At 53.8% G+C, this 26,836-nt stretch overlaps 1 protein-coding gene across 3 annotated transcripts; it reads right to left on the minus strand.

Annotated features, from left to right (window-relative positions):
• Positions 1-106: 106 nt before the first annotated feature.
• Positions 107-26,821, minus strand: FBXL20 (F-box and leucine rich repeat protein 20). Of its 3 annotated transcripts, none has more exons than XM_050330755.1 (15): positions 26,766-26,821; positions 14,767-14,828; positions 12,472-12,526; positions 10,679-10,753; positions 9,233-9,327; positions 8,199-8,267; positions 7,927-8,022; positions 7,542-7,668; positions 5,815-5,889; positions 4,911-5,041; positions 4,240-4,300; positions 3,557-3,601; positions 2,654-2,710; positions 1,822-2,034; positions 107-1,236 (listed from the first exon to the last, which is right to left on the minus strand). In XM_050330755.1, exons 1-15 carry the CDS (start codon positions 26,784-26,786, stop codon positions 1,129-1,131), a joined length of 1,290 nt encoding a protein of 429 aa, XP_050186712.1. In that variant the 5' UTR covers positions 26,787-26,821; the 3' UTR covers positions 107-1,128. The 3 variants fall into 3 exon arrangements, with proteins under 3 accessions (XP_050186712.1, XP_050186711.1, XP_050186710.1); XM_050330754.1 differs by lacking the exon at positions 26,766-26,821 and adding an exon at positions 25,994-26,047; XM_050330753.1 differs by lacking the exon at positions 26,766-26,821 and adding an exon at positions 24,623-24,912.
• Between the last annotated feature and the right edge of the window lie 15 nt (positions 26,822-26,836).

Raw genomic sequence — 26,836 nt, forward strand, 5'->3', positions numbered from 1 at the left:
CAGGGCAACAAGCAAAGAGGTTCTACTTTGCTTTTCCTTGGGGATAAGATGAAGGGATGGAGGGAAAGGACAGGAGGAGGGAACTTACAGTCGCTGGAACACAGACTAGAACTTAATCCCTGTATTGAGAATTATATATAAATATATATATTATTCCCTATATTGGGAATTATATCCTTGTCACTGGGATAAAACCTGAAATCTGAATAAAATTTGGACACCCAAACCCTGCTCAAACAGGCCAAGAAATCCCACGAGAGCCCAGCCTGGGGTGTAGCTCAACCTGCTCCTTGAAAACCTTCCCAACAGGCTCAGGCTTCTCCTGAGGGGAAAAAAAAAAAAAAAAAAAAAGTCTCTTTTTTAAAACCGAAATTAAGGGATTTGTCCCTTTGGGCTGGGAGATGTCAAGAAATGACTGAATTAAAAACCTGGTGAAAGATAAAAAAAGAAAAAAAAAAAAAAAAGAAAAACAAAGAGGAAAAAAGGAGGACGTGGGGAAGGGCAACAAAAATCCGACATCACAGATTCCAAGGTCTACCACAACCACCTGGGAAAGCCTCTGAGCTGGACAGCGTGGGTATGGGAGAGACACGGGACCTTCCCGTGGGAAGCACGGGGGAATTCCTGGCTCCCAGGTGAATCCTGGGTTCCAAGGAAACCCTGGCTCCCAGAGGGAATCCCGGCTCAGCTGCTGCTCCTTCATCCCCCTCGCTGAAAAACGGGACGTTAGAACTTGTCGGGATTTTCAGGTTTGTTGGGTTTTGGTTTTTCCCCCCTCCTGGGCGACGGCTGCGGGATCAAAGCCAGTCCCTCTCCTCTCCCCCAGCCCCCACTTCTTCCAAGGATTCCGGTTCCTATTCCAGCCCCCACCAGCAGCATCAGTCAGTCTGGGTCGGGAGGGGGGTTCAGGGCCGGGATCGCCCCGATCCACCTGCGGAAAAGCCGGAAAAGCCGTCCCAGCCGCAGCAGCTCCCGGGTGGGATCGCGGGCAGGGCTGGGGAAGGGGCTCCGGGGCACCCCCAGCCCCGCTCCAAGGTCCTGGTGTGTGTGTGTGTGAGTGTCCCCCCTCCTGGAACGCCACGGGCGCAATTCCAGCCTCAGTTTTGCCGGGAAGAGCCGTTTCCAGCGTCATAGGATGATGCAGCATCTGCAGAAGCGCTGTCGGCTCCCGCCCACCGAGGGCGGGGGGGTCACCGGGGCGAAGTAGGCGTGGACCTTGATGTTGGGAAGGTGGGTCTGGAACGGCAAACACGGCCAGGGAGAGGGGTCAGACCGGGCTGGGATCTCCTGTGGGGTTCCCCCCTCCCCGGGAGGGTTGCAGGGAATGAGGAAGGAACGAGGCTTTTCCCAGCCCTGGGATGCACCCCTGGAGCAGCCTGGCCTGGTGGGGGGGTGTCCCTGCCCCAGGAACTTGGACGAGCTCCAAGGTCCCCTCCAACCCAAAGCATTCCATGATTTTATGACGTTACTTGACAGAGCCACGTCCTCCCTGCAGGTGAAATGTTATCGTGACTCCTCTTTTCCAGAGGGAGAAACGGCCTTGGGAAGGGATGCTGGGGAGAAATCCTTCCCTGTGAGGGGGGGTGAGGGGCTGGGATGGAATTCCCAGAGAAGCTGGGGCTGCCCCATGCCTGGAAGCATCCAAGGCCAGGCTAGAGCAACCTGGGCTAGCGGGAGGCGGCGCTGGGGGTGGAACTGGATGAGGTTTAAGGTCCTTCCCACCCAAACCACGATTCCACACCCCTAGATCCACAAAGGATGCTCTCCCAGCCGGGGGGTGAGGGCTCCTCCCATGGATAAACCCCCCCAATCCTGGCTCACCCTGAGTCTCTTGATCCCTGCGCGGGTGATCTGCTGGCAGTCGTACAGCTCTATCCTCTCCAGGCTGTGGCAGCTCTTGAGGTGCTCCAGGGAGGCATCAGTGATGAGGGGACAGTTGTCCAGCTCGATCACCTCCAGCCGGTCGTGGGCGCAGGCGCCGTTCCCGAGGTGCCGGATCCCGTCGTCCGTGATCAGCTCACAGTGGGATAAACTCTGTGCCCAAACACAGCCAGTTCAGGGTCACAGGTGGCTCCTGCCACCCCAAAATGCAGCCCCAGCCTCCCTGGGGACACGAGGGAGCGTGGGCTGTGCTGGATGGGGCCGGGCTGGTTTGCGTTTTAGGATTTTAGGACTGGTCTGTGCTCCCTCCTGGCACTGGAGCCACTGGGATTTGTGCATCTACGGGGAAAACTTCCACTTGCAGTGGGTAAAAATCCTTCCCTGGGAGGGTGGGGAGAGCCTGGCACAGGCTGGCCAGAGAAGCTGTGGCTGCCCCCTCCCTGGGAGTGTCCAAATCCAGGCTGGAACAACCCGGGATGGTGGGAGGTTGTCCCTGCCCATGAACCGGGTGACCTGCAAGGTCCCTTCCAACCCAAACCATTCCACGATTCCCCTGACTGGGAAAGGCAGTCCTGGAGGGATGAGACCCACAGGGTGGCACAGGAATCCCACAAACACCCCTGCCATGGGAGCACCCACCTTTGGGAAGGGCCTCACCCACTGTGGGAAGGGCCCTGGAGTTGGGTCCAAGGACCAGCAGGAACACGAGTCACTGCAACCCGACTGGGATCCCTCTGTTTCAAGTGCTGGAAGCCTCCCTTGGAATACTCACCAGGACCTGGAGCCGTGGACAGTGTATGGAAAGCTGGATTAGGGTGCTGTCTGTTATCTGGAAGAGAAGAGGAAAGAGCCCCTTAACTTGTTGTGCACCGGGACTTCATTTTTCCTCTCTGCGATTAAAAAAAAAACCTGGCAGAATTTTCCCTAATCCCTGAGTTTTCCCCACAGCCGCTCTCCTGAACCCCTCAGGAGCTTCCATCTCCTTATGGAAGCAGGTCCTGCTGTCCTTTGCAGGCAAGAGGCACCACTGGGTTGGTTTGAGCTTCCCCAGGGAGCTGAAATGAGCTCAGAATTCGGGCAGGCAAAGGAGCTCCCCGGTGTTCCAAGGGCTCGGGCTCCCTCCCACGGCCTGTGGATTGCTCCTGGTTTTCTGCAGGAAGGAGGAGACTCACACAATGGTTTCTAACCCTTCAGGGAGCTGCCTGGGATGGGTTTGTGTCAGGCCAAGGCTCGGCCCTGCTTCCCTTGTTCCTTTTTTGGGATCATTCTCCGTCCCTTCCCGTCTGGACAGGTGTCATTTCCTCCGGGGAGCTCCTGGATTTGTGCCCTGGGAACACCAGGAATGCAGAACCACAGAGAGGAACCACAGCCCTGTTCCCTCCTTGGGCTGGATGCACTTCCAGTCTATCCTTAGGGCTGGAGGTTTTTCCATGGGATCTCAAGTCAATCCAGCCCTTTTCCCTGTAAATGCCACGGCCCAGTTTGATCCCAACCCTCTACAATCACCATCCCAACAATCTGCCAGAGGAAAACCCTGTTATTTTTAGCACCACCTGGGCATAAAGACCATTCCCTGGGATTTCATGCCCTGTCAGAAATCACACCTTCCTAAATTAAGTTCTGACTTGGAGACCGATTTTTCACCACGCTGTTCCCAAAGGGAAAGGTTTCCTACCTGGACACATTCTTCCAGGTCCATTTTTTCAAGCTCATGGCAGTTCTGGGAATAAAGGGAAAACCAAACACCCCAAACTCAGTGTAAGGTTCAGACAAGAAAAATAAAAATAAATGTAAACCACCACAAAGACAGTTTTCTTTAAAAATTAAGGGGGAGTTTTCTCCATGAAATATCACGACTGGAAGGAAATTTTGCTGCTTCTTTAAGGACAGCACCGAGGACAGTAAAGGAAACTTAAAGGGTTTTAATGGTAATTAAGATAATTAAATTTAGGGTCCTGTGTAGGCAACACTGATCAACCTCAATAATCAAGCAGCAAAGTCTGTAACTCCCAAGTATTTAACATTTCATGAGGTTTGGATGTAACTCCTCCCAGATCTGTGGGTCAGGACCATGCCCCAGCTCCCATAAACCCTATCTTTTGGAACCCAGATTCCATAAACCCTCATTTTTGCAATTCAGACTCCATAAACCCTATTTTATTTTTTTTTTGGCAACTTAGCTTCCATAAACCTCAACTTCTGTAACTTAAGATTCCATAAACCCTGATTTTTGTAACTTAGATTCCACCCAAACACTGAGGTAAGAAGTTTTCCCAAAATGTAGGGGTTTTTTTTGTTATTTATCCCAAAAAGAAAGGAAGAGGGAAGGATGGAAGGAGGGAAGGAGGGAGCCCTTACCCTGGCCAGGGTGGTGAAGCCCACGTCGGTCAGCTGGGAACACCTCGCCACCTCCAATATTCTGCATGGAAAGAGTCCACAGGAGCCATGGAGGGGTCCCAGAATCCCAGGAGAGGGTCGGGAGGGACCCCTGGGGGATCCCCCAGTGCAGCCCCCCCTGCCCAGGCCTGGGGAAGGTGACACTGGTGGGGTTGGAACATCCAGAGACCACCCCGGGGCAGCTGCTCCAGGCCCCCCCTGGAATGAAGCTCTTCCTCATGCTGAGGAGGAAATTCCCCAGTTTTATTTCATGCCCTGTCAATGGGAAGAGCCTGGCACCATCTTCCAGCTGTTCCCAGCTGTTCCACAGTGGTGTGAGAGGAGAGTTACTCAGTGGGTGCCAGGGCAGGAGCTCGTTTGCTCCAGTTTTACTCACACGAGTTTAAAAAACAGGAATCTGGATTTTAATCGGATTTTTAAGCAGATTTTAACCAGGGATCTGTTTTTTTAACCAGATTTTAACCAGGGATCTGTTTTCCTCCACTCATCCCATAAAAAACCACACCTGGATGAAGCTCAGGGGATTAAACCCCCCCCTTCCCAGGAAGACCCTCAGAGGTCGAAACGGCCCCGGTGGCCCCGGAGCGCATCCCCCGGACCCTCTGGAGCTGGGAATTCCAGGGAACACCCACCTGAGGCGAGGGCAGTTCTGCCCCAGGGCGTTGAGGATGGCGTCGGTGATGTTGGAGCAGCCAGAGGCACACAGGGACTGCAGCTTGTGGCAGCCCCTGCAGATGGTGATCAGCCCATCGTCCGTGATTTGCTGCGGGAACAAACACCACGGCAAGGTGTGAAATTCCACTTTTCCCCCTCTCCCACAATTCCAGCCCCAGGGCCCAGTTCTGGCTCTGCCGACCCAGAAATGCACTGAGGTGTTTTGCTGGAGCGGTTGGGACAGGATAAACCCCGCTGGAGTGGCTTGGAAGTGATTTTCCATGTGCAGGGAGATGTTTGGGAGCTGGGCCAGGGGAGGGGTGGGGAAGGGGCTGGCATTCCTGCCTTTGCAATTCCTGCTGGAATGATGGAAAGACCATCCCTGGGCACTGGGGGTCCATCCAGCCCCATTCCCAGGCACAGGGGGTTTATCCAGCTCCATCCCTGGACACAGGGCCCACTTCCAAGGAAAAGGAAGAGGTTGCCCAGCTGCTGTTCCCGACTAACTGTGTGATGGCATGTACAGAGAGCCCATTCCAAATAATTTTTTTTGGCATAAATGCACATTTTTGGCACTGCAGGACTGGCCCAGGGCCCTCCTGTGCAGGAAAACTGCATTTTTGGGTTCAAATCCATGAAAGGGACCAGAGGAAAGGCCTGGCAAGGCCGCTCCAGGACTGATGGAAAGAGATTTTTCCAGCTCATCCTGCAAACGAATTCAGGAGCCCCACGGGCAGGGAAGGGAGGGACGAGCCTGACACAGCAAAGGCTGGGCTGGGGATTATTCAGCCTTCCTGAATGGCACCAAAAAGCTGGTTTTTTCATCAGCTGCACTGGGGACGGAGCACATTCCCCAGGGGAACATTGGGAAGCTTCACTTACCAAGCAGGTTTGAAGGTTTAACGTCACCAGCTCGGGGCAGTGAGCACCGATGAACTTCAGGGCCTCATCCTCGAGCTGAGAGAGAGGGGGGGGAAAACACAGGCACTGAGACCACCTGGCACTGCTAAAACCCCCCCAGGGCAGCTGGGGGGGCACCAAAGGGGCTCTGGGAGCCTCTGGGGGAGCAGGGAAAGGCACCACAGGCACAGGACCCACCGTGCTGAGGGCGCTCCTGCCCGGGGAGGGGGTGGTTTGTGCCAGCCCAGGACAGAGCTCAGAGCCACAAGGACAGCTGGGCTCATCCCCCAGGGACAGACCCCCAGCACGGGCTGGAATCACCTCCTCCTCACAGGGGGCAGGGGAACGTTCCACCACCCTGGGCCTGCCAGTGACCCTGGGCTCGTGTGGCAGCAATAATTATTACTGCAGTAACAACAACAACAACAACAAGCTTTTCTCATTATTTTCTTGTCTTGTTCTCCTTTCCTTCTCTTCTTCTTGTTCTCCTTTCCTTTCCTTTTTCCTTTCCTTTCCTCTTTTCTTTTTTTCTTCTTTCTTTTCTTTTCTCTTTTTTTTCTCCTTCTCTTCTCCTTCTTCTTTTTATTATTCCAACAGTGCTGGAATTCCAGGAGTTGGCCCTTTCTGACCCTTGTGGGTCCCTTCCAGCTCAGGATATTCTGATTTTACAGAACTTGAGGAGCCTCATCCCGGAGTGAGGAGCACAAAAACACCCCGGGGTGATTCCTGAGGGTCAAATCCTGCCATTCCTCAATCTCCAGGAGCAGATGGCAAGGGATGGATAACCCAGGATGGATTGCCATCGATATTACTCACAACTCCCTAAATTCCTGGAAACTCAAGCTGTTCCCATGACCTGGATACCCAAAATAGGCTGGGTTGGTTCTATCTTTGATCAAGCGAGTTCCTTTTTAACTCAGGGGGTTAAAAAGCTTGAAAAATAAAAAGGCTTTACTCTTTATTAAGAGTATTGCCTTTAATAGAAGTATTATTTGATGTTACACATTTATTGCACTGCTTAATATATTTGGTATTGATATGGTTTATATTTTCTACATTAAAATAAGGGGTTGATGTTCCCCCTGCCCCAGTTCATAATCGATACATGTATTTATATATATAAAGTTGTAACAGTAGGGAGGGATTTAATTCATCAAACTTTTCAAGGTAAGAGTAAAGAAAAATAAAAGAAGGTCAGTTTAAATAACAAAAATATAACAATGGGGCAAAACCCCCACCCTTTTAGCCTTTATATATCCCAAAATCCAGGTGTCAGACCCTCTCCAAATACACTCCAGAGCTTTGGCAGGGAAACTGCGGTTCCAGAGGTGTTTTCCAAGGAAAAGAGATTCTCTTTGAGTGGCTACAAATCCCAAGGGCACGGGGAGGGAATTCCATCCCCAGGCAGATGAAAGGAGAGCCCCGAAATCCCCTGGGGATGGATAACATTTACAGCCCCTCCAGAAAACGATCTGCTCAGTGGGAAAAGAGGAAATGGGGGAAAAGGAGGATTCTCCAGCTCGGTCTGTGACTTATCCCACTGCTCCAAGGATTAAAGAACTTCCCCAAACTTCCAGCAGACCGGGAGGAATTCTGCTGATGGAATTTTTTGGGAAGCAAAAGAAATGTAGAAGTATTTCCTCCCCACCCTCCCTGAGGAGCAGCAGGAACATCCCAGCTGTGCCTGTCCCCCTTTTCCAGAGCCATACCTGGGTGCAGCCCTTCAGGGACAGGGCTTTGAGCCCCCCACAGCCCCTGACCAGGGCCTGGATCCCGTCCTTGGTCACTTGGTCGCACCAGGAGATGATGAGCTGTTCCAGCAGCGGGCATCCCTCGCTGGGGGAGACAGGGAAAACGTGGGAATGCCGCTTTGATTCGGGAGGAAATCCCGCTTTTCGCCCCTGAAACGCCCATTTCTGGGAGCCACCTGAGCACAGAGACCCCCCCAGCCCAAGGGGGACAGTTCCCAAAGCTCAGCTCGGGGTGGGGGGGATGTTCCCCAGGTGGGGCTGGGCGGACTGGGGTGGTCCTGGGGGTCTTTTCCGGCCTTAATCCCACGGTTCCAGCTGCACAGCCGGTGCTGTTGGCTCCTACCTCAGTGCTTTCAGGGACAGGTTGGTGATGGAGGTGCAGGAGGCCAAGTCCAGGTGCCTGAGTTTGGAGCAGAACTTGCTGAGGCTCGTGCAGGTGCTGGAAGAGAGACAGGGAGACACCCCTGCCATGGATCCATCCCAGCTCCCACACATCCCACGGCACTCTGGGGGGGAGCAGGGGGGTGGGGACTCTGGGATGGAACCCCCAGGGGGGCTGTGGAGCCCTGGAGCACTCCCTGGAGCAGCCAGGGCCGAGGGAAGAGCTCTACTCACGCGTCCGTGATCTTGGTGCAACCATTGAGGTTCAGCACTTCGATGTTCCTGCAGTTCTGGGCGAAGGTCCTTTGGGAAAGGGAGGGAAAAAAAACACTGGGTTGGCCAGGGAATAGAATTCCAGCAGCTGTAACTCAGCAGATTAAGGTTCTGCAGAACGGTCTCGAGCAGAATAAGGAAGAAAATAAGGAAGAAAATGAAGGAAATGAAGAAGAAAATCGATAAAGAAGAAAATCAGTAAAGAAAATCAACAAAGAAAATCAATAAAGAAGAAAATCAATAAAGAAGAAATCAATAAAGATCAATAAAGAAGAAAATCAATAAAGAAAAAAATCAATAAAGATCAATAAAGAAGAAAATCAAGAAAATCATGGAATGAAAAAATAATCAAGAAATGGAAATCAAGAAAATCAAGGAGATCAAGAAGAAAACCAAGAGAATCAAGAAAGAAGAAAAGAATCAAGAAAGGCAAGAAAATCGAGAAGAAAATCAAGTAGAAAATTTCTTTCTTTCTTCTTCAAGAAAGCCAAGAAAATAAAGAAGAAAACCAAGGAAATATTTAAAAAAAAAAAAAATCAAGAAAATCCAGAAAATAAAGAACAAAATTAGGAAAATAAAGAACAAAATTAAGAAAATAAAGAGCAAACCCAAGAAAACAGAAGAAAATCCAGAAAACCAGTGATTTCTGCTGGCCCACCCCGTGCCCTGGGGTTTCCCAGCCCCACTAAAGGCCTCAGCTGCCCCTCAGTGCCAACCCCTCCCGGGTTTGTAACAGCAGCCCACAGGATTTTAATGAGAACTGAGAAAAATTGCATTTTAATGAGACTTTTGAACCTGGGCTGAGGCAGAAAATGAGCAGTTAAAGAGGGAAATGAGCAGTGCCTGTCCCTGCCCTCCAGGTTTCCCTCACACACACACATGGGATGAGGGGCTGGGCCCGAAGCGGTGCTGGATTATCCCCATCCCTGGGTGGATGGAGGAGCCAAATCCCCCTTCCCAGCCCCATTCCAAGCAGGAAGAAGGTGCAGCTCTACCTTAAGGCGTTGTCCCCCACTCCCTGGCAGCCCCTCAGGCTCAGCTTCCGCAGGAATCCCCCACATCTCTTGGAAATGTTCTCGACCACCCGGCCCTGGGGGAGACAGAGAGGGCACCTCAGCATTCCCCCCCAAAAAAAAACCCACCAAAAAACAACCCCCCAAACAGCTGAATTCAACATTTGGCAGATTAACAACAAGTTTGGTGCTTTAGGGTGCTACAAGGAAATAAAAATGCCATGGAAAGTATCTCGGGGAAAGGGGAGGGGGGGATTATTCAGCTTCTGAAGATGGAGAGACAGAGAAGCTCCCTGGGGCCCATCAGTTAAGGATGGGGGAATTCTGAGGAGTTTCCCCCACTCTGGAGCTCCTGGACATCCACACAGATTCCTCCACAAGGAATGGGAGGGAAGGGGCAGCAGGATTTCCAAGGGACAAGAGTGGATAAACCCAAACTTCCATTCAGGAGCAGAACCAGCCCAGGAATTCAACCCCTATGGGAAAAGAGATTCACTCCAGGTGAGTTTTGGCCCCACATCCCTGCAAAAAACGGCTGGAGCAGCTGAAACATTCCCGGGTTTTGCAATTCCTCTGGCAAGCCTGGGGATCCTGCTTGGATTAGGGGATCCAAACATGTTTGCATCAAGAATTTACACCAGCTGATGGATATAACTCCCTCAAAGCAGAGCCTGAGCACATCAGGAAGCCCAGCGGGTTCTGGAGGTGGGGAACAACAAATTCCAGCATTTTCATTTAAAAGGGGTTGGGTTTTTTTAGTATTTTTTTTTTAAACAATATAAAACATTCTGATAGAAGACTAAAGTGTTTGGGTTTTATTTTCTCATCCCTTTTCCTGCTCAATGCCCTTTAAGACCATCCCCTATCAGTGCAGGGCCCACATCCAGCAGATTCAACAATGAAGCAGCTCCAAAGCTGCATCTTTTCAGGGACAACTTTTGACCTCGTTCCCCCCCAAATCATCCTCACTGAAATGTCAATTTTTCATCTTAAAGACAGACAGGGAGGGATTCAGCAGACATTCAGCCTCCATGGTCTCATCAGTGCTGTGCTGACTGGCAGGGAAAGGAGAAACAGCCTCAGTTCTGCTCCACACAAGCAGCAGTTTTTCCCCTCAAAAACGTACATTTTCTACTAATTTCTGTTTTCAGAACAGGCAAAACCACTTTCCTTCCATTACCCCCTTCCAGGCTCGATGCAGATACATAATTCTGTCCATTTTCAAAAGCTGAATGGATTGCCAAGGCTTTTTTCAAGGCTCCCCGAAGCTGAAGGACTGGAATTAATGATCTCTATCTCCAGGGAAGGTAAAAAGGGTTACTCTGGGAGTAAGAATCCATTCTAGGCTGTAATTACAGTTTAACAAGGGGGAAAAAAAATAAAAAAAATAAGAAAAAAAAAATGGGTTTGTATGTCACTTAATGATACCTCAATGTCCCTCTGGAAATCAAACAGGTCAATTCGCTGCCAGTTACTGCCATCCAGGGCCAGAACATTCCATGCCTTTATCAGGGGGAAAAAATGTAGATGTGTGGTTAATATGAAAAAAAAAAAAAGGTCAGTGGTGGGGGGGACCATGTCCCAGTCTGCTCCTTGGAGAAACAACATTCTCAGTGTCCCAGGTGGAAAAGCAACGGGGGAATTCCAACACGCAGAACTGGGATGTGCCCGCTGGGAAAACCCCCCTGGGGTCCCCTCTTGGAATTCCCGAGTGCCCCCAAGCAGGGAATTGGTGCCCCCAGGGTGGGAGGAGGGTGGGCACCTTCATATTGCTGGCTGGAATTAAAGTGCCCCCCAGGGGACCCTCAGCACTTTGGTTTTGGCCCAAACAACCCCAAATCTCACCGTGGTTCCTGCTACAGAGGAGGGGCAGGAGCCCAGGGCCGGTGGTTCTGCCCTCAGTGAATAATCAGCACAAGAGCTGTGTGTGTAAAGCTTTCATTGCACAACCAAAGCAAACAGCCAGATCTGGTAACAACCAGGAGCTGGGCGTTGGGAAATCGGGGGATAAATACAGGTGGATTTTCCACCCCATCCCTCCCCTGCACTGAGCTCACCCCCAACCCAAAACACCAGCAACAAGTGGTGCAGAGTCAGAGCAGGGCACAGAACTGGGCATTCACTCATTTTCTCTCTGGGGTTTTGAATTGCTGCTGTTTGTTTTAAGGTCCGTGGGAAGAGCGACAGCTCCGGTGGGAAATGCACCGGTGGCCGCACAATTCCACGGGCAGGGAACGTTCCAGAGCCTTCCTGCACCTCCCACAGGCACTTCACGTGCTGTGCCAGGGGATGAACGATGTGTTCCCTGCTTCCCTGGGCAAACAGGAGCAAGGGACAGTCCAGGAGGGCACCCTGACATTGGCAGGATCCCATTCTGGCCAGGACGGTTCTGCTGGAGCCGCGGATTCCACCGGCAAGGCCTTTCCCTCCCGGACCTGCGTGACCCAGGTGGGAAGTGCCAAGGCCCAGGCCCAGTTTTAATGCAGTAAATAATGTTTTAGCACTGGGGTTTTTTGATTCCAAGGAGCCTGGGCTGATGCACTGAGCTGTGGTGTGGGTTTGAACCAGCACTGAGCGGTTTTGTGCAGGAGTGACCCAGCCAGGACAGGGAACGCTCCACTCCAACACCTCCCCTGGATGGACATCCCACCCTTTCCTGCAGCGGTGCCTCCTCTGGCTCTTCCCAGATAAAGCACCTGAATAAACCTGGAAGCTCCAGACAATCTGACCTGCAGTTGGAGGAACTCTCCCAAGCGAACATTCCAAGCTGGATTTCACCACAAAGGACAGAAACCACCCCAAACAAAACACTGTGCGGTTATTTTTTCCCACCCCATGCTTACTCCAACTACATCCAGGAAGGAAATTAACTTTCACTGGCTCTGCAGCACCTTTGTGAATCAGAATTCCTGCATTTCCACCCAACCCATTTTAGACTGCCAGCTCTGGGGTTTCCAGCAGCCTGGTAAAAAACTCAGGTAAAAAGTCAAGCCCCTTCCTACCTGGGACACTGGAAAATGCTATTCCAGCCTGGAGTCCCCTTCACTGGGAGTTTTCCAGTGTTAACAGGGGACACCAAACGACAGCTGAGTGGCACAAAGGGTCCTGCCACAACCCCCCCTGTGACTGGGAAGGGCTGGAGAGAGAAGATTGCCCCCCCTGCCCCCTACCAAGATCCAACCCCCTGCTAAAATCCACCAGGAAAGGAGGAAGGTCCTTACCCTGGAAACTTGAGCACAGCGACACAGAGTGACCACATCCAGGAAGGAGAAAATTCTGGAAGAGAAACGAGAAGACACCTTATTGGTCACTGGCATTTACCACGAAGTGGAAAACAAAGAGGGGGGGAAAAAAAAATCGGGGGCAGCAAAACTCCTTTGTGATTCAGCTGAAAGCTGGGCCCTGAAAAGAAGTGCAGAGGCAGCAGCTCCCAAAGGAAAAGCGAAACACAGCTCTGGAGGCCACGGGAAAATGGGAATCTCACACCTTGGAGCAGCTGGGGAAGCGGGAATCTCACACCTTGGAGCAGCTGGGGAAGCGGGAATCTCACACCTTGGAGCAGCTCCACGGAGGGAACGCGGCGGTCACGGCCCCAAAGAGCCCCCGAGCCCCACGATGGGCAGCACAGGGAGCACCCACGGGGATTCTGGGGATGGCTGGCTCTGATTCCACCTGGGAGCGAGCCCAGGGCACCGACACCTCCAGCAGGAGCTCCCAGGAGTGGGCAGTGCCAGCGTTCCCAGCCCCGGGATCGACGCAGGGCCAGCCCGGTTTCGGTGCCCGGATTAGTCCCGGGTGTCACCCCCGTGATTAGAGGGGTGAGGAAAGGCTGGCAGAGCTGGGATTGCTCAGCCTGCAGAAGGGAAGGCTCCAGGGTGACCTAATTGTGGCCTTCCAGTATGGAAGTGGTATGGGGTGCCCAGACAGGCACTCCTTGGATGATTTTTCCCAGTTCTGCCTTAACAGACCCAAAGGCACCGAGCTGGGATGTTCCTTTTTCCATCCAGGCAGGATTCCTGCTCTGCTCCCGACTCTTTTACACCGGTCCTTTCTCTCTCCAGAGTCGACAGCGAGGAAATAATCCACAAAATTAACTTTATCACCGAGCAGTGACCAGGGCTGAAGGCAGGCTGAGCTTTCCCAACAGGAATTAAGGCTGGAATTGCAGCAGATTGAACTGTTTCACTGCAAAGTAACTCCCCACGTGCAGCTGAACAGCTCAGCCCTGGGCAGTTTGGGGAAAACACACCCACTCAGAGCAATTTTCAGGTTTCACCCTCTTAATCCACTCAGGGTCTCTAGGACTCCTCACTTTCCCACTGTCCCTAACTGGATTAGGGTCAGGCCCTGTTGAAATCCCTGGATGCTGAGGGCTCTGAGGTGAGCCAGCTTAGACCTTCAGCCTTCTAAAATTATCCCCAGCAGTTCCTGCCAGTGAGGCACCATTCCAGGTGGATCCTGCTCCCATGGGCTGGGCAGGGGGGAGAGAAAAACCACAGCTCTGCTCCCACCTCCTCATCAATTCCCAACAACTCCGGCTCCCCGGGGGATAAACCAAGGTGGGGCTGGAATGGTGGATGGCAGAGGCAGTGCTGGGAAGGGGGAGCAGGCAGAGAGCACGGATCAAAGCTGCTTAGGCCAGGAGAGAGCTGCAAACTGCTTGACCTGCCCATGAACCAGGCAGGAAAAGCCCCATTCCCACTTGCCTGCTCCCTGCTCCTGCCAAGGTGGGGGTGTTGGACAGCCCCACATCCCCCCAGGATGGCACCAAAGCCGGTGCCTTGGTGTCACTGGCCATGCCATCCCAGCAGATGTCTGGGATCTGGGGGGGGGAAGGGGGAAAACCAGGGAGAAACCAGCAGTTGATAAATGTTTGAAGTTCATAAGTGACGGTTTGGAGAGCTGGAATTCACTGCCAGCAGACTGCGAACATTAATGAGCGCGGATTGACAGTGCGGCCTTTGAAAGGGAAACTTGGACTGGTTTCCCTGCAGGAATCTCCTGTAAATGGGTGTCAGTGTCTGCAGGACAAAGGCTGGTGTGTCTGGGCAGTGCTGCTGGGGAAAGGGCTCCTTCTCTGTCTCCCCTCAGATGGATTCGGTGCCTCCCGTGCGCGGCTGAGGAGTGGAAGCTGCACTTTGTTGTACCTGCTCCCACCACATCAACAATCCGCTCCCAGAAAACCCAGAAAAGACCATTTCTGTTATCCCTCTTGCTGCTGGACTGTGTCACTCCCCCCTGTGCCAGGCTCCAAACCCCAACATCCACACACTGTCAGTGGGGAGGGCTCCACAAGACACACCCCGTGTGCTTTTCGGGTGAGGAGATTTGGGATGAGAGAACCTGAATCAGACTGGAAGTAACACCCCAGAGCTGGCAGTGCAGTGAAAACAACAGACAGCGAGACCTTTTCCCCTATTCCCTCCATTCCAGCAGCAGTTCCTGCCTCACACTCCTCTCCCCAGACTCTGCAGCCACTGAGTGTTGACAAAACCCCCCCCGTGGCAGGGACTCACCTCAGCAGCAGCTCCTTGGGCAGTTTTTTGTTGATCACGGCCTCATCGTTGTTTGAGAACATCTGCAAAACAAGCACAGGTCCCACAGGTCAGCCAACACTTCCCAGGGAAGAAATCCCAGGGAAAAGGTGGCTGGATGACAAGGCTGTTCCCAGACATCTGCTCTGGTAAGTTCTGAACAGATAAATCTTGTGCTCCAGCTTTCAAACTGTACCTGAGCAGGGATCCAATCCCATCCCCTTCCAAATATCCCATCCCTGAGCAGGGATGTAATCCCATCACCTCATAACTGTCCTGTACCTGAACGTGGATCCATCCCCTTCCAAATATCCCGCTCCTGAGCAGGGATCCAATCCCATCACCCACCAAAGCTCAGCTTGGAATCCAACCCGAAAATGCCAACGTGCTGCCTTTTAAAAGCTCCAACCAGGGATTAAAAGCTGGGCACTGGATAACACCATCAGCACCAGAGAACACCAAAGCCAAGGCCTTGGGAGCCCAGTCCAAAAGCTGTGTTCCTGAACCACAGCTTGCTTTGAGTTATCCCAAGACACCGGAGCGGGACACGAACTCTCCCGCGCTCCTTTCCCAAAAATCTCACCCAGCACGAGTGTTGTCTTCCCCCCACAGACACTTTTATCACCTCCCACCAGGGACATCACAAGCTGGCAGGTCCTGAACAGGAACCAGACAGGCAATTTGCTCCTAATTAGAGTGGAGTTGTGCCATTCCCAGCTCCCAGAGCTCCGGCAGGGGACGGGGGCACCTCCTGGAGCCACCAGCCGGCTCCTGGCAGGTGACTCTGCAGAGCCCCAGCAGGAGGGACAGACATTCCCAAGGCTCATTCCCAGCTCATGGAATGGCTGAGCTGCTCAGCTGGGAAATCCAGGAAACCACGGGGAGCTCCAGGGAGGGGGAAAGGCACAGGGATTCTTCTCTTCCCACAGTAACACCAACACATCCATCCCCTTTCCCACTGTTGTCCAGGCCAGCACCCTCCTCCCTAAAAATAGGGTAGGAGAAGTTAAAGGAGTTAAAGAAGCTGGAGGAGATTCCCAAAGGGGATCCAGAGCAGGAGAGAAGAGATTAAAGCAGAGATTCCAAAGCAGCCACAGCCCCCCCCGCCTCACTCATCCCAGGGAACCCCTCAGCAGGAACATCCCACCTCGATCCCAGCACAAATCCCAGCCTCACACTCCTTCCTGCAGGAGTTTCCCTTTGACCAGCACTGATCTAAAGCAATGTTTGGTTTTCTGGGATTTTTTTGTCTGGCTAAAAATAGTCCTTGGACTTAAAACCTGATGGGGGGAGGGACCAGGCAGGACGTGCTCCAAGGGAGAACCTCTGGAATTCCCGCTCTCCTGGGAGGCTGGGAAGTGCCAGGGGACATCACCAGAGCCATTTTCTCCAGCCTCCCCTCCGAGCCTGGGTGAAAAAACAGGCTGGGACTGTGGGATTTTTTTGCTAAGTCACGGCAGCACTCCCAGCTAAATATATCAGTGGACATGGTGACTCTCTGGCAAGTCCTCACAAAAATAAAACTGCTCTGAAAAAAAAAAAAAAAATGGAAGAGGCTGTTCCGGACTTCCAGGCTTTCAGAATATTTCTAGGGATAAAAAAAAAACACTAAAAACCTGGAGTTTGCTTTTCCCAACATCTCTTGCATCATCCCCGACACCAGGTGGTGTCCATGGAATAAATCAGTTTGGTCAGGGCACAGAGAAAGGCATTTTTCTTGGATGCAGGGATTGCAGCACGTCTGAAACACAGGATGGGCCACCAGGTTTGCTGGTGTGTGAAGTCCAACTGGATATTGGGAAGGAATTCTCCCCAGTGAGGGTGGTGAGGGGCTGGGATGGATTTCCCGGAGAAGCTGTGGCTGCCCCAGCCCTGGGAGTGCCCAAGGCCAGGTTGGAGCAACCTGGGCTAGTGGAAGGTGTCTGGGCAAGCTGTGCCAGGGCCTCTCCACCCTCCCAGGGAGGGATTTCTCCCCAATATCCCATCCTTTTGGCATCCTAAAACCACTGCCCTGGTCCTGTCAGTGCAGCCCCTGCTGGGGCTGCAGCAGCCCCGGAGCCAAAGCCCACCCTGACACGGGCTCTGAACTCCAACACTCCCCTCCCAGAGCAGCAAATTCAAAGCTGGGTGGAGAAAAAAGGGGATGAAGCTTATCCAGAGCTGCAGGGAATTAGTGGCTGCAAGGTTAGAGGAGGCACTGGGGGGGTGGCACAAACTGACCCACCTGCATGATCACCTGAGGGAAAAATAACTCAGACTGGGCACTCTGGAAGCACCAACAGAGCACAGCACACACTGGGAGACACAGAGAGGGAAAGGGAGACAGTGACACCCGTTTTCAGCCCAAAACACACCCAAGCACCCAGCAGGGACACCCACAGAGGGGGGCAGGGGGGAAGGAAAGCCCCAGACCTTCCCCAAACACAACCCGGGAAGCGTTTCACGTCCCTGTGTTGTCGCAGTTCACGCCAAATAAACAATGCAGAACCTAAACCCACCACCCATGGAACATCAGCAAATATTCTCACTTCAAAACACTCCAAATTAAGTCTAACAGGGCATGACAGACTTCTCACAACAGATCCAAAAGAACCAGGGAACCACGTGCTGAGGGTGAAACTGGAGTTGCTCTGGGGCCTAAAGCTCCCTGTTTTCGTGGGGTCCTTCCAGCTCGGGATATTCCAGGATTCCACAGCCCCTGATCCCTGAGGAAATGCTGGCCAGACCCTCCTCAACTGCACCCAGCCACAGGAAAGGAAGTAAATCAAAGCCAGCCTGAGGACAGGCTGTAAATGCTGATTCTAAGAGAGCAAACAACGCGCTCTGGAAACCGGTTTGAAGCTGGGAAAGGTGGGAATCAACTGCTGCCTGCAGAACTCAGGGATCACAGGCACACAGCTGGAATATTTGGGGGTTCTCCTCCCACCCAGGTGGTGTCAGACACTTTGGAGAGGGACTTTCAGAGCCCTTTGGCTGCTGGGAAGCGACAGTGATGGAACATCTGCTGGAATTCACTCCAAGTTTACACCCCGAGGAGTGGGAGATGCACCGGGAGGTTCATCCAGCTAAAAAGAATTCCAGCATTTCTGGTAGAATTTATATCAATTTTACCTGTTATGGTCCATATGGAGATGAAGAAGCCCAGTGCAGAGTCAGTGAGACAAGGCAAGACACAGCAACCCGGTGGAAAAAAACCACTGAGCATAAAGCACGGAACGACAGGAAAAACGTGGAATTCACCCCGTGTTTCCTTTGGGAAAGCTCTCAGTGAAGCTTTGAATTCACTCCTAACAAACACTCTCAATATGAACTGACATCTTGCCTCCAGTTCTGCTCATTTTGGGGAAAAAGAAAACTAAATAATCCCCACTGTTCCAGGGCTCCAACAACCGAGACCGGAGCGGCACCGATTCCCTTCCCAGCACAGGATTTCGGGAAGCAGCAGCTGGAGCAGCCTGAGCCGCCCTCCTGGAGGCAAAGAAGACTCACACACTGCAGGGATCAGCCACTGAAATGCCAGTGAAACCCAAGGCTCTCCAGAGGATCCAAGGCACAGAGTTGTTTACAGCCCCAAGCCGCTCAGAGCGAGGGAATTTCCCTGGAGTTACACAGGGAATTTGTTTAAAGCCCATCCAGTCCAATCTGAGTTAAAGTCTCCCAGGAAATGGCTGGCTGGGAGCGAGGCAGGGCTGGGCCAGGCTCCCTCCTTGGCTGTGGGGATGCTGTGCTGGGATAAGGAAGGGTGGGAATGCAGCCACTGCCCTCCTGCCCCGCTGCTCCCAACCCTGCCCGGGCAAAATCCTGACTAAGCAGGACAAACCCCGGCCAAAAGGGCTGATTACAAGCTTAATATCCCTAAAAATAGCTCCCAGGGCCAATGGCTGGATGGACACTGTCACATCCCCTGCTTCCTCAGCTCTGCCCGGCTGGGAAAGCTGGAATTCCTGCTGGGGGATGGGGTGGGATGAGCTGCCCCAGCCCAGCCTGCACAGGGGGCAAAGTTAAATTAAGAGCCTGTCTGGGGGGATTTTTTTTTTTTTTTTAAATCAGGAATGATTCCAAGCCCTACAGAAGTGACTGAGCAGGCTGTGACGAAGCCCTTCCCATTCCACACCCCTCGGACACGGTGGCACTGCCAGGGAGGGGAAATCCCTCAGGATGGGCAGATGGATCAGGTCACGTTGCTGCTCTCAAGGGTGGGGGGGGAAACTCCACAGCCAGGACGTGCAGGTGAGACACTAAAAAACCCACTGATCCCACAAACCCCACTCCAGCTGCAGCCACCACGTGGCTACACCCCCTTAACCCCAACACCCCCCCCCAGAACCCGCTGCCAGACCCCAAAGGGGGTGCTGTTTGTTCATCTGGTTTGTTCTCCTGCCCCACGCAGCTCCTTCCAAACCAAGCACCCCAAACCACCCCACTGGGAGCTCCCTGTGCTCCCTTCCAACCCCAATTCCACCCCCCAGCCCCGAGTTACCCGAGGGACGGCGGCTGGGGAGGACACACAGCCGAGGAGCTGCCCCTGCACAGCCCTGGCAGGACCTGGGGCAGCCTGGGCACAGCTCAGGGAGGCAGCAGCTCCCAGATAAGCAGCTTTTGAGGGCCCAGGAGTTGTGGCTGGGGCTGAATGAAACACCCACCCCACTCCTGGGGAGCGCCAGTGACAGCTCCAGGGCTGGGATCCCATGGATTGAGCCCCCAAAAACTCTGTTTGTGCTCCCAAAGCTGCTCCAGCTCCTGCTTTTTTAGTGCCTCTAAAAACCCTCAGCACGCCACGGGTTGTGTTTTGCAGCCCAGCACAGGTATCTGATTTAAAATGCTGCTGCTTCCTCAGCCTCTCCAGGTTTTAAATATAGATTGTTGCCCATAAAAAAAAAAAAAAAAAACACAACACCCCCAAGCAAGAAGGAAGAGTATAAATAAGACAAAGACTTCCTGACCTGCCCAAGACACGGCCTGCAACACCCACTTACCACTCTTTATTTTTACCTTTCGAGAAACTCCTTTTAGCAGGGCAGTGGTTTTACTACAAACACACTTGGAATGGATTAAAACAACATCCCCCCACCCCCCCTAGCAAACCCAGGAACTGAAGGCATGATTCAGTATTTTCAGGCTGAAGCCAAGACTTACCCAGCTCTCCAAGGCTCATCACAAGCCAAATAAGCTGCTCTGACAAAAGTCTTCTATTCTGCCCCTCCCCGGCACCTGCAGCTCTGTTGTTACTGCTGGTAATGTTGTTATTACTGGTAATATTATTAGGATTGGTAATAAGGTGTTTTCATTCACTCCCGGGTTTTTATTCGGCTCTTACGTAAGAGGTGTGGGGATTACTGGAGTGTTTTATTTGGAAATGAAGCCCAGTGATGGCGCCTTCATTAAAAACCCACCCGAGCTGAGCTGCGAGGGGGCACTGGGGGAGTTTGGAAAAGCGCTGGATCCACCCAGGATCCACCCAGGGACTGGCCCCTCCTCACAGGCACGGCCTCCACGCCCCAGCAGGGAGGGTAAAACCCTCCCAGGGCCGACTTTCCCAACGGGGTGAGTCAAAGGAAGCTCCCAGCCAGGCATCCCAATGAAAACAGTAATTAGTGGCTGTGCCCAGGCCCCAATTAATGATGGGGTCCAGCAGGAGGGAGCTGTGCCCGTGGCTCTCACTCCCCTCCCTCTTACACAAGTGGTGATCCCAGGTGGACACGGCCCAGCCTCTCCCTGGGGACACCCAGGATCCCAAAATGCCCCTCGTGGGGGCTGCTCTGAGCAGCAGCTCCCGGGAAAACCATTCCATGCTCACCCAGGAAAACCCCCCTGGGAGCTGTGTGTGGGATCAGGGAACGGTTTGGGTTGGAAGGGACCTAAAAGATGATCCAGGTCCAATCCAGGGACACCTCCCGCTGTCCCAGGTCGCTCCAAGCCCTGTCCAACCTGGCCTTGGACACTTCCAGGGATCCAGGGGCAGCCACAGCTTCTCTGGGCAACCTGTGCCTGTACCTGAATCCCAAGGCTTGGAAAGCTCAGGTTTGGTCTCTCAATAAAGGGAATTTTCCAAGAGCACGGAGAGGCAGGACAAGGAGTGGATTCACACTGCAAGACAGGGGGTTTAGGTTGGGTGTGAGGAAGTTCCTCCCTGGGAGGGGTGGGGAGAAGGGAGGACAGAGAGGTGGGCAGAGAAGCTGTGGCTGCCCCTGGATCCCTGGATGGGGCTTGGAGCATCCTGGGCCAGTGGAAGGTGTCCCTGCCTGGGGCAGGGGGTGGCACTGGATGGGCTTTAAGGTCCCCTCCACCCCACAATCCCAGGGAATTGCTGTGTCCCAGGGCCCACCTTTCCCCCCTTTCCCATCCCTGGCACAGGAAGAACAGAATCCCACTGGGGGCAAAAAATAACAACAAAAAAAGTTCAACCCCAGCTCTGTCTCTGAGCTGAGGCCAAAAGCCATTTTCCTGCTGACCCCTCTCCCCCTTGCCCCTGGGTCAAATCCCTTCTGCACAACCCACTGGACTTTTGCTCCCAAATGCCCCCGAAATTCCCCCCTCCTCTCCTGGGGGTGTGAAACCCCAGTGTGTGCTTCACACCCCTCAACCTTCAAACAACCACTGTGGCCACAGCCAAGTTAACAATTCATTATCCATCTGCCCCAGTGAAGTGCTGGCTACAAAAGCATCACCTGGAATGTGGGATGGCACCCAAATGAAGAATAAATGGGAGTGGGGGAGTGAACAAAACACCCCCCCCAAAATAAAATAAAATAAAAATCTGTATTTTGAACAGTGTTTCTCGTTATTTATGAACCACATTATTTGATGACAGAAAGGTTTCAACTGTGCCACCCCAGATGCCAAAAGGTTTCTCTCCCCATGCACAATGAAATCCCTTGGTAAATAACACCACTTTTTCCAAAGTTTTCCCTGCCCCCCCCCCTCTGTTTACACAACCTTCATTCCTTTGGAACAGCAAAGCCCCAGCCAGGACAGCAGGAAGAACCCTGGGAAAGGGGACAGGCACAACCCTAAAAAGATCAGCTCTAAAGCCCCCCCCCCCAAAAAAAAAACCACCAAAAAAACCTGAAACACAGGGACAGCATTTCAGGGGCAGATTCCAAAATGGGATTAGGGTCAGTGGGATTATTCAATTCAGCTCTCTGAACACAGACAGGATTAATTATTAGAAGGCAACTCGATTTTGGAGCATCTGACATTTCCCATTTTTCCCTCTGAGCTGAGCTCATTTCGGGGCTCTAAAAACAAAACAAAACAAAACAAAACAAAACAAAATAAACCCCTGGGAACTACAGAGGGTCAGAATTCCCTCCCACACTGAGCATCCTGGATCCAGGAGGGAAATGCTCTGGAACCCCCTGGATTGGTGCCTTTCTCGGGCTCACACGGGCTCTGGTTCCTCACCCTGCAGTTCACAGGGGTTTATTTTGAGGCCAAACTGCCCCACAAACCCCCAGCTCAGAGCCAGGAGCAGCTCCTGCTCAGTAGAGGCTCTGGAGGCTCCCAGAGGAAGCTGGAGAGGATGGAGCTTTTTGTGTGGTGGTGTTTGTAAGGATGCAGGGGAGACTACACACATGGCTCATAGTCTGGGGGGGAGGAAAAGGGCCTGTAATTATTCAATCCTGGCTCAGGGGGGGACTCTGAGGAGCAGGAGATCCTGCATGGGGGGGAATCCAGGCCTGGAGCCAGTCCATGACTTGCCCCGTGGTCATCCAACAGCTCATATTCCAGATAAATCTGTTCTATAAATCCACCTAAAACTGCTCCTGGCCACGGGCAGGTGCTTTGGGGCTGGATCATCCCACCCACCCCCCTGCTGACCAGAGGGCTCTGAGAATTCCCTGCCCCAAAAGGTGTCGTTTATTTGGGATGATGACTTTGGGAGAGCATCTCTCCTGATGCCATCCCAGGGCAGGGGAGCAGGGACAAGATGGGTTAAGGAAGTGAGGAAAGCTGAGGCCTTTGGGAGGTCAGGGAGCCCTCCAGGAGTCACTCCAAAGCTCCAGGAGGTGCCTTCCCTTCCTCACTGCTGGAATTTGGCTGGACCTCACCGGGCTGGAAGCAGAGAAATCCCAAATCCAAGCCAGGCTCGGGATGTGTCAGGGCATGTTCCACACTAAACCGACACCACAGAGAATTAGGAGTCAATCTGGGTAATGTTTTCCCTTTTTGTTTGCTTTGCTGCAGTAAGTGGTGATTTTCTCTGTGGTGGCCACACCTCCTGGAAAAAGGGGCTAATTCCAACCGTGCTCCCAGAGCCGGGCATGGCTCATTCTCCCGGCTAAAGGAGAGAATCCCACTCTTCCTGGAGCCAGAAACCCACCCAGGCAGGCCCGATTTCAGGAGCTCAGCCCATATTCCACAGGGTAGGAAATGGTTATTAAAGCCCATCCCGGCTGGATTTGGGAATTACCCGCCAACAATGGCTCAGGAATCTGTTTACGTGGCCTCACAAAAGACAATAAACCGAGTGAAAAACCCAACCCCACCTCCCCCTCAACCACTCACTTGGTATTTAAAGGCTGAATCAGACACAATATATTTATCACAGCCCCGGATCAGGCTATTTTTACCCCAAGATAAAACTCCAAAGGCTCTGTTTCCCCCTCCTCAGGCCAAGGAAAATACCGTGAAATTCGAATTTTCCCTTCCAAGCAGAACCTTTACAGACTGGTTTCCAGGAACTTCCACCTGTCCTGCCCCTCCAGAAAATAAACCTATTTCCAGGTGTGGGCACCACTCACAGTTCTGGCAGCTCTTCAGACCAGCACAACCTCACTGGAAATCCGTGGATTTAAAGGAAAACAGCTCCAGACCTCATCCTTTCCAGGTGAGTGGGGCAGGGATAACCAAAGCCATGCCTTGGATTTGGAATCATGGGATGCTCTGGGTGGGAAGGCACCTTAAAAGATGATCCAGTGCCACCCCCTGCTGTGGGCAGGGACACCTCCCACTATTCCAGGTCGCTCCAAGCCCCGTCCAACCTGGCCTTGGACACTTCCAGGGGCAGCCACAGCTTCCCTGGGCAAAACACAGTGACCACGCTGGCCAAAAACCAGGGTGATGTTTAAAGGCACTTCTTGCAGCCCCAAACAAGGCCTTTCCACAACACACCGACTCTTCCTGCACAAATATAGCTCCAAAAAAAAAAAAAAAAAAAAGAATTTAGGCCTCAGTAACTCTCTGAGCGTTTTGCTCATCTCCCAACTTGCAGGGTTTTCTTGCTACAAGAAGAACACAACATTCCAGCAAAAAATCCAACACCCCACCCCACCCAAAACAAGGCAAACAAAGCTCTTCCCCAACTCCTTTTCCCCAGTGAATTGGGTTCATCGTGTCCTGCTCCAACCCTGATGAAACCATCTCCCAGAACTGGAAGGAACTCCAGCACTGAAGAGGAAGGATAAGGAAGCAAAGCAGGTCGATGCTCCCACCCCCCCCCCAAAAAAAAAGTCTGTTACCAACCTGGTTTTACTCTTTTGCTCTGTAATCAGCCACTCTGCAGGAGTGGGGGGAAAAAAAAACCAAAACAAAAAAAAGCTCTGGGGGGTGGAAAGAATAAATTAAAAAAAAAAAGTCTGTGCAGCCAAGAACAGCCCAGAACAGTAAAAACAATAAACCCCCGACAATCCAGGGCTCACGTGAGGGCTCCTCTCCGGAGTTCCCGGGGTTGTTCCAAAGCTTTTAGCGCTGGATGCTACAGAAATATTGTAACACTAAAAATAAAATTAACCCCCCCAGCCCAAACACAGCCCCCGCTACGGGTTTGGGAGAGGAAAGAAAACAATTCCAGGTGCGGTATCACCACCACCACCTCCCCCCCCAGCACTTCCTGCACCTTGCTCAGCTCCAGGGCCGCTCTCCCGGGGAATTCCACGCCAGACACTCTCCGGATTCCCATAAACCAGCGTTTTTTTCCCCGGCTCTCCATCCCGTCCCTCTCCACGGCGGGGGAACAGCCGCATCTTTTTTACCGTTCCAGGCTCTTTTCCTGCCGCTTTTCAGTCCCTCCCCACGGGCCGGGCAGTCCGGAGGAGCGGGCAGGAGGGAATTCCATCTCCGCAGCCTCTCCCCCGGCGCTGGGAAGCAAATCCTGGTGCTGCCCTTCCTCCTCTGTCCCTCCTCCTCCCCCGGGAAGACAGCTGGGACAACAATGCGGGCTGGAATCGCCCTGGCTCGGGCGCTGCGCTTTGTGCCGCGGCCTTTCAATAGATCCCATTGTTTCCCCTCCCCTCCCCAACTCCCCTCTCCCTCTAATTAAATTTTTCCCGGTTACTGCTCCCCACCCCCCCCAAAAAAAAAACAGCAGCGTTGGGACCACCGATCCCCCCCCCCATTCCCTTCCCTTCCAAAGGCTGTGGTGTTTTCCAGGCGCAATTCCCACCTCTGCTGCTCCATCCTCAACTTCGCTGACCCCGCAGCAACACGTTGGCAGAGCCCGCGCCCCCCCCCCAAAAAAAAAGCGGGTTGGGGGGGCTGGAACACACGGGGACACCCCCAAAATGCGGCGGGGAAGTTTCACACCGACACACCCCCACCCCAAAAAGCCGGGGGGACACGACCAGGGCTGAGACGCCCCCCGAGCATCCTGAGACCCCCCTCTGGTCTGCAGGGCCCACCCCTCAAAGGGAGTTTAAATCAGAAAGGGGAACACAAAGAGCCCCAAAACCGGGGGGGAGTTTCACATCAACAACGCCCCCCCCCAAACTGGGGGGGGTCGCAAGAGCTGAGCCCACCCTGAGCACCCAAAGACACCCCCGGATACGACGCCCCCCAGCCCCATTCACACAGAGCCCCCAAAATCACCACCCCCACCGAAATGCGGATGTTGGGGGCCAACACCCAAACCGGGGGTCGCAGCCCTAAGACCCTCCCCACGCCAAAAACACCTCCAGCCACCCCCTTCCCCATTCAAACAGGCCCCCATAAACACCCCTCCCCAAAATCAGGGCCGTTTCACACCAACACCCCCAAACCGGGGGTTGGGGCACAACTTTGAGACTCCCCAAAACCACCCCCGGACACGACCCCCTCCTTATTCAAACAGCCCCCCTCTCCGCGCCCCCCAGGCCGTGCCCCCCTCAGGGCCGCGCTGTCCGGGTCAGGGGTCCTGGGGGGCTCAGGAGTCTCACCCCATCCCCACCCCCTCTGCTCGCCCCCGGTCCGGGCCAGGCCGGGGCTCCCCACCGCAGGGCCGGTCGGGCCTCACCTCAAAGCGGCTCTTGGTGACCCCGTTCATGTCCCTGCGCATGGCGGGGTGGGGAGGGGGTGCGGAGGGGGCAGGGGGTCCCGGGGGTCCTGGCGGTCCGGCCTGGGCCCGGCGCCGCCGCCGCGTCCGCTCGGGCCTCAACTTCGACCCAAAACAAAACACGGCGCACCCGCCAGCAGCAGGAACCACCATTGGACGGCGGGAGCGGCGGGGAGGAAGCGGCCCCGGCGAGGGGGCACGGAGAGGGAGAGGAGCGGGAATGGGAATGGGAATGGCAGCGGGGGGGACACCGGGAATGGGGAGACTGGGAATGGCGAGGGGGGCACGAGGGAATGGGGGTGAAAGAGGGGGAATGGAGGGGGAGAAGGGGGGACAGGGAATGGGAATGGGGGAAAAGGAGGGGGACAGGGAATGGGAATAGGGGGGAAAGGGGGGGAGAAGAGGGAATAGGAATTAGGGGGAGAGGGAAAAGGGAGGCGGGAGAGGGAAAGGGGAGGATGGCCGGGGGCCAGGTGCCCCGTGGAAAGAGGGGGAGCGAGGGGAAGGAGAGAGGGATCCGAGCGGGCGGGGGGTCCCGGACAGCGGCTGCCCTGAGGGGGCGAGGGGAGGGAGGGAGGGACGGGGAAAGGAACTGGCCCGGGTTGGGGGCGAGGTTGGGAGAAAAAAATGAGGTGGTTCGGGCCCGCGGCTGCTCCGGGGGAAGAGGCCAGGGCTATGCCGGGGGGCTCAGAGGGAGGGGCTCAGGGGACACCCCAAGGCTGCCCCCACCTACCCCGCAGGCCGCCGCCCCCATCGCGCCGCCGCCGGGGTCCTGCCGCCCTCCCCCGGCTGGGGAGCTGGGGG

Source organism: Myiozetetes cayanensis, unplaced genomic scaffold, assembly GCF_022539395.1.
Source record: "Myiozetetes cayanensis isolate MyiCay16 unplaced genomic scaffold, myiCay2020 scf44, whole genome shotgun sequence".
NCBI classification, from domain to species: domain Eukaryota; kingdom Metazoa; phylum Chordata; class Aves; order Passeriformes; family Tyrannidae; genus Myiozetetes; species Myiozetetes cayanensis.

Coding starts and splice junctions, on each gene's coding strand:
- FBXL20 (XM_050330753.1), bottom strand. CDS start 24,715: ATGGAGAGCCGGGGAAAAAAACGCTGGTTTATGGGAATCCGGAGAGTG. Junction 2,035..2,653: donor GTCCACGGCTCCAGGTCCTG/GTGAGTATTCCA, acceptor GTTTGGGCACAG/AGTTTATCCCACTGTGAGCT. Junction 1,237..1,821: donor CAGGGATCAAGAGACTCAGG/GTGAGCCAGGAT, acceptor TTGCCGTTCCAG/ACCCACCTTCCCAACATCAA.